Below are 7526 nucleotides of genomic sequence, written 5' to 3' on the forward strand. Positions count from 1 at the left end.
GAAACAAAGGGATTCGATCCTTGGCCAAACCTAAAATAAGTCAGGGAGAACGCTGACCCCGCCACATTGATCGTTTGAGTCAGCAGCTCCCCGCTAAGGCTGTATGACAAAGTCTAACTATTGAAAAGAAACAAAACCCGCGAAGAAGGACTACCAAGGGCCACGCCAAACTAAAACAACAAAAGCCAGCAGTGTGAAACTGTTGAGGAAAAAGAGAATCAAACCAACCAGCGCAGCTCCAAATGCTCCTCAGCCTCCTGCCCAGATCATTGGCCTCACCCGCCAGGTGAGCAGCAGCAGCACAGAAGAGAAGGTCATAGAGAGGAGCGGCTGCATCTTAAGAGAAGTACAGGTGTGTCTTGCAGTCCCCTCGGCGCTCGTGCGACCACCTCAAGGGATGTCATATAATTGGAACATACCATTGTTGTACGTTTGGTAAGTGTATTGGGAAGTATCTGTACGGATAATGTAAGTTACACGCACTTATGACGTACAGGTGATGCTGTTGTACGTGGTGTCACGCCACACTCTAGTCACTGGAAAGGTCAGAGTCCTGGCCCCTTTCTGACCATGTACAAATGCTGAACGCACAAGGTGTGTAGGTAACAGGTAAGTGCCTGAAGGATGATCACACACACCACCGGTATGCTGTGATTGTCGACGGTAATTCCCCACTTTATTTTTTCTCATTTTGTCTCTAATAGTTGAGTTAAACCTATGATGAAAATGACAGGCTTCCCTCTCATCTTTTTAAGTAAGGACCTTTCACAAATAGTGGCTGACTAAATACTTTTTTACCCCACTGTATTATATATTGACCCTGAGGTCCATTTCTCATCAGGAGGCTAAAAGTTCGGTGGAACAGAGCCCACAAATTAAGATTTCCCTTCACTGAGTTTACATCTTAGTTTTCAACACTTTGTGAAGTTCCCGTTCAAAATATCTCCTTTAAACAGGATTATGGCAACAAGAAAAACAGGATTATAGGTAAAGGCAGACTTTAAACTCTCTGGGAAGGATTTGTCCCTTTTTTTAAACTTAATAAAATCAAATCCTGTGAATTTTCGACGCTCTTGTGAAACCAAGTTTCCGCAAATTTAACCAAAAATCTGCCTAATGTTTTACAGTCGAGCAAAAAAAAGCGCTTTACAATAGTTTGTGTGAGCAACAGTGAAACAGGCAACTCATGTTATGGATTAGTTTGTTTTTTCTTTTATCTTTTCGAACTGTTGAAACTGTTCTCTTTCCGTAAGGTTCCTATTAAATGCTTATTGCAGTTTATTACAGCCCACAAAATATCTTATTTTTGCCCGTAAATACTGAAAAAGCTCCAGCAGATGTAGGTATTTCAGACAAAAACAAAAAAAGGAAAGCAGACTTACTGAAACAGAAGGTTAAACATATGAAACGGTTTAAGGAGAAAAAGTTTATACACTTCTTTTTAAATGTTTCTTTTCGATTCTTATCCTTTTCAGATGCTAAACAACATTGAACTTCGGCAAAAGCCCTACAGGAGCTCAGGATTGAGCTAAATCATCTATTTTTTCTTTATCTGTTTTTATTTGACATAATATTAGATGTTCTGATGTTTCCAGATAAGGCAGCTCCACCAGAGATGCCCATAGTGATTGATCAGATGGCCCTGAAGGACATCCTCGGACCTCCTCTTTTTGAACTGGAGGTAAGCAGCAAAGATGACTCGGCTCTAAATCAACCAGCAACTACTGAAAGATCTGCTGGATGGAGCACATTTCTGACTTTTATTGTGAAACCCTGTGGAGCTGGGAGAGTCTGCGAACAGCAGCGGCGTGTGAGATGTACAGCTGCTCATCATGAAGTTGAAACTTGAGGTGAAACGCAGCAGATCTGTTTTCTTTTGACGTATGGCCTTTTTAAAATCTGACATCAGCTGGAGTTTCACAGATGTTTCCTGCAGGTGTCTGAGCGGCTCACTTTGCCGGGCGTGGCGCTGGGTTTGGCCTGGACGCCCCTCGGCGGGGAGATCATGTTCGTGGAGGCCAGTCGGATGGAAGGAGAAGGTCAGCTGACTCTGACGGGTCAGCTGGGAGACGTCATGAAAGAGTCGGCCCATTTGGCCATCAGCTGGCTCCGAGCGAACGCTAAGACCTACCAGCTCACCAACAGTAGGTCCACATCTGACTCAACGTCTGCAAAAGATACAGGAAAGATATAAATCCTTGCCAACCAGATATTTTCCTTTTGTTTTAGAGCTGAGAGGTATGTGTTGTCATGTTTGTGTCTTTATGTTAATTTAAGTTTTCCAGTTCTTATTCATAAATCTTGTTCATCATACTGCTTCCTGCAGTATGATGAACAAGATTTATTGTTACTTTTTCAACCTCACCAAAGGAAAACAGCTGCATTCCTATATTTAAATCCACAATTTTTTTTTTTTCCTGTTGAGTTTGTATCCTCAGTAGCATTTAGTCTTAAATTGACACAACTAGGTAGGATTTGTCTAACAATAACCAAAGTCAATATTTTAAGAGCAATAGATGCTGATTACAAACGGTTTCCATGGATACAGCTTACAAACCGGCCACGTAGGCAGATTTTTGAGAAATAAAGTAGTGATACTGACATTGCTACCTTAATGCTCTCTTGTGGACTCTGACAGAAATGAAAGATTTACAAAAATACAAGAATAATTTTTAGGGTTGAAAGTAGATTTGGTAAATAATATTTTTGTTTTTCCATTTAGAAAATAAAACAGGTCCTGGTCTGGAACCTTGAGGAACTCCATATTTTGCATGTTGAACTGATGTCTGCTGTTTGTTAAAGTGGTGGGAGCTCCGGATCCTCTCGAGGGAACAGACATCCACCTCCACTTCCCTGCTGGAGCTGTCACCAAGGACGGCCCCTCTGCTGGTGTTACCATAGTAACCTGTCTGGCCTCGCTGTTCAGCGGCCGCTTGGTCAGGTCAGACATCGCTATGACGGGAGAGATCACCCTGAGGGGGCTGGTGCTGCCGGTGAGTCCCGTCACTCCACACAGCTTCAAATCCACAGGCGACAGATTGAACCGACTGGAACCGGCTGCTCTCTGCAGGTGGGCGGGATCAAGGACAAAGTCCTGGCCGCTCATAGGGCCGGTGTGAAGCGGGTCATCCTCCCGAAGCGGAACGAGAAGGACCTGGAGGAGCTTCCGGCTAACGTCCGAGCTCAGCTGGACTTTGTTACCGCTGGAAACCTGGACGAGGTGCTGAACGCCTCGTTCGATGGAGGCTTTCCCGGCGCACAAGCCCGCCCCCATGTCAGCAGCAAACTATAGCAGTCAGAAAGAGTTTAGCAAGCTTCACTGTGATCAGAAGAATCAGCAAAAAAGGACATTTCAAATGCAAATCGTCATAATGTTGAACAAAATCACTTAAAGTCGTTCTAGATACAGTCAGTGGTTCACTGACAGAAAGTTTGAACAATAACAGAGTAAAACTGATCATAGTAGTGCCACCTTTTGACTGAAGCCCACTCTCACTCTCAGCTGTGACTTGTTAGCTGCTAACCTCAGTTACCTGAACTCAAAAGCAGGGAGAAGAGTAAAAGGGGTTCAAGTTCACATCATCTGCTGTATACATACACAGCAGGGCCACTTCAGACACCATAGAAATGTTTGACTAAGGTTTTCTGCAGGCCTGTTTGATTCTGTGGCAGCCTTTCTAAAGTCACTGATCCATAGCAACCATCATTTTATTTGTGCCTTAGGCTGATGAATGTTTGTTGTGATTTTTTTCTAATTTCCACATTAACCCTTATTTACACCTGTGTTCTTCTGTGATAGCAATAAATGACAGATGTGTTCAGGCTTTAGTGCTTCTTTTGGTTAAACTGAGCTCTTCTTTTTTTATATAAACAGACGAAGTGTATTTTCTTTTGCTCCACACTGAGTGAGGGATTGTGTGTTTTGTTTGTGACCAAATTATTTTTTTTAACGTTTTTAATTGACAGTGTTTAAAGCATAATTGAAAGTCCCACTCCGGTCATTTTTAGATCTATTGTAAAAACATTCCCAGTGGTCCTTTAATTATGCTTATTCCATTTTTAGGGAAAAATTTAGAAATCTGTGTTTTCTTGGACACAATTTCTGCAGAGCGGCACTAGTTCGGTAGAAAATCACCTCTTAAGTTGTGGGCAGGAACATTGGCACTGTAAAACCCCGCCTCCTCTTCCCCTCGCCGTTGCTGAGAGCTCGGAGCAGGGAGCTTGTGGTCCAACCAGCCTATTTTTTACGTCACAAATGATCTCTTTTTCAAACTGCATTTTTTTTTTTGTTCATCTGCTCCTATTCGCAACAATTTGAGTAAAGAAATACTTAGAAATGCAATTTTGAGCTTTATTTTCTATATAAATGTCCATCATCAGAAAAAATGCCACAAGAACATGTAAAAGCACCATTTTCATTGGAGTGCGTCTTAATGTTTTGTTTTACTTACATACTTTTTCCAGATACTTTTTATTACCTTCAAAATCATTTTGTATAAAAACAGATTTTCTTTAAAAATTAGCTTCTGAAAAAAAAAGAATCAAACCAAGATGGACTGTTTTGTAAAGTGTTGCTTCATGTACAACCACTTTGACAGTGATTTTTACACGAAGCGCTTGTGATTCACTTCAGTAATTTGTGAAACCTGACCTTTATTACCCTACAGTTTTTTTTTCTAAGGTTTTTTAATGTTAAGCACAGGAAAAACCTTAAAGTTACATAAATGAAATAAAAACAGTCCTTTTTATTCCTGTGTTTTTATCCCTTCAGTAGATTCAGAGGGAATGTTTTGTGCTGTTGCACATCTAGACGCCAGAGGGCGCTAAGCGCTGCTGGTAAGGAGTGGGCAGAGGGGAAGAAAAAAGTGTTGCAACATTTCAACCTGTTTACGTCTTCTGTCTTTTGCTTACAGGCTAGTAAATGTGTTGAATACATGATTGCAATACATAAAATTACATTAATTTATAAATAAAATATATAATTAGACCATTACATAGTCCACCTCTGACCTGGTCCTGTTCCTGAAATTTTGGGGGGGAAATTTAATTTTCTAATTCTTTAAAATTTTTCTATATACATCTCCGGTGTATTATGTACGGAGCCCGTGTCCTGACATTAAGATATTAAAATATATCTTGTTCCCACAGATTAATATCTCGTTCGCACGAAATACTATTGCGTTCCTTCGAAATGATTAACTCGTTCGAACGCAATAATTAATTACTGTCTCAATGAATATAAGAAAAATATCATAAGATTTATACCTAGGCTGCTTTTTCAGGGTCGAATAGGAATAATAATAATCAGGACTTGTCTTTTATTAACATACTCTTTAGCAGTCAGTTGCTTTACATTCGAAGGCTATTTATATTAGGCTACATGCTAACTAACTAGTTCAACTCATTTATCCTGTTATTTACATCATAGATTTACAGCTGACAAGCTAAAGGTAAGTGCATTAGGCAAAGCAGCCAGCTTAATATGATATTTTTCAGATTTTCATCGAGACAATAACAGATCGACCATTCTTGCTTTTATTTTTACCCCTATTGAATGCTCACAGAGACACGGAAGTAGCGGCAGGAAGCGGCTTTTGCAGCAAGATGACTGAGGGCGTACCACAGATCATCATCATGTGAATGAACTTGAATACGATGGATGCTTTTGTGCGTTTTGAAATAAATAAATCTGTTCTCTAAACATCCTCCGTGTCTTCAATGCAATGTAATGAGACACACACAGACAGAAATGTGAAGGTATCTGCTGTAAATCTATGACGTAAATTAATAACAGGATAAATGATCGGATAGTTAATTAGCATGTAGCCTAATATAAATAGCCTTCGAATGTAATGCTCTGCGGCGGCGCTAGTAGTAGCTTAGCAGGAGCTATCTTATGAAAAAGCAGCCTAGGTATAAATCTTATGATATTTTTCATATATTCATTGAGACAGTGATAAAGTGATCATTCTTGTTTTTCATGTTCCTTTTTTGAACGAATGTGGGTCACAGAGACACGGAAGTTACCGCTGAAAGCGGCTTTTGCCGGCGTACAGAGAGCATATCCGCGTGAATGACTTATGACATGAATAATTATTGCGTTCGAACGGATTAATTATTGCGTTCGAACGAGTTAATCATTTCGAGGGAACGCAATAGTATCTTGTGCGAACGAGATAATAATCTGTGGGAAAAATATATATTTTAATATCTTAATGTCAGGACACGGGCTCCGTAATTATGCATTTACAGTGGTGGACAGAATAGTTGGTACCCCTCAGTTAAAGAAAGAAAGTCCACAATGCTCACTGAAAGGACTTGAAACGTTCAAAAGTAACAATAAATTAAAACTTATTGAAAATTAAATAATCAAAATCAGCCATTACTTTTAAGTTGTTGATTAACCCTTGCGCTATCCTATGATCTCACCCTTATATTGACGTGTTCTCCCTACCGTGATAATGATAACCCTTGTGCTATCCTAGGCACTTTAACATTGGGTGTTGGGTCATCTAGACCCACTAGACATTGCTCTGAACCTTTTTTCTTCAATGATTTGTGATCTTCACTGGTGTCCATTTATTACATGAAATCTTTCCACCTTTATCCACCTTTGTCATGGTAGGGAGAACACGTCAATGTAAGGGTGGGGTCATCTAAGATTAAGCTCAGAGTTAGCTTTCTTGATTTGTCATTTTCCATCCATTTTTTTAAACCCTTTTAGGGTCACGGTGTCTGTCCCAGCTACTGTTGGGCTAAGGTGGGGTACACCCGGTACACCTGGCTGGAGCCAGAACCTCAACCAGATCTTTTTTCTTCTTCATTAGACGGCAGAATTAGAAATAAAGGTTTGGATAAAATAACTGATTTGATTTGGCTAAATTGGATTTTATTTTTCATGAGAAAAAATCCAGACTGCAACACCTGGTGGAAAACCAAATAACTATTCTGCATACTGGAAATTTCATTTGATGTGCAATGGCCCTCTGCTGCCATAGGAGGGCGCCAAAGATGAGTTCAGCTTGAATATACTTTGATTTTTGGAAACTAAAATGTTGGTCATTCCACCAAATACTATGCTTTTAATGATAGTTTGTTGCAGGTTAGATATTTTAAAAGTTTAAATAAATCTTAGTTTCTCCTAGATTCATAAATCTCTAATAATTACAATAATAGTGAGTTTAATATTTTAATCCACTCAACTGCAGTTTCTTACATAAGTCCTTGTTTCTTTTCACTGCTTTAATAAAGTAAACGTGGTAAACACTGAAATACTTTAATTCCTATAGTGTTTTATAAATTATTTTTAATTGTTTACTATAACTGAGATTTTCTATCAATGTAACTTTAAGAAGGAGAAACGATGCAGAATAGCCACGCCCCCATCAGCTTCTCATGGCTGCTGTGACTCTCCTTGGGAAATCAGTTGGAAGTGTTACTTCCATGGACTGTATGAGTGACTCCTCCCCCTCACGTTCTAAACAGGAAGTAAATACTGGCTCCAAGAAGCCAAATCCCATAGACTC

General features: G+C 39.8%; 1 protein-coding gene across 2 annotated transcripts in view; it reads left to right on the forward strand.

The window, feature by feature from the left end:
* lonp2 (lon peptidase 2, peroxisomal) overlaps positions 1-3821 on the forward strand; it is a 30637-nt gene extending 26816 nt beyond the window's left edge. Inside the window, exons 14-17 of one of the 2 annotated variants that reach the window (XM_011476358.3) lie at positions 1596-1681; positions 1937-2144; positions 2803-2993; positions 3071-3821. In XM_011476358.3, coding sequence (XP_011474660.1) covers positions 1596-1681; positions 1937-2144; positions 2803-2993; positions 3071-3292 — 707 coding nt within the window. In that variant the 3' untranslated portion in view covers positions 3293-3821. Of the gene's footprint in view, positions 1-1595; positions 1851-1936; positions 2145-2802; positions 2994-3070 lie in introns of those variants that run through there. The other variant, XM_020704171.2, reaches the window with a different exon arrangement.
* Positions 3822-7526: the final 3705 nt, after the last annotated feature.

The sequence above is a fragment of the Oryzias latipes genome, chromosome 6 (genome assembly GCF_053564925.1).
Source record: "Oryzias latipes strain Hd-rR chromosome 6, Olatipes_Hd-rR_3.1".
In the NCBI taxonomy this organism is placed as follows: Eukaryota; Metazoa; Chordata; class Actinopteri; order Beloniformes; family Adrianichthyidae; genus Oryzias; species Oryzias latipes.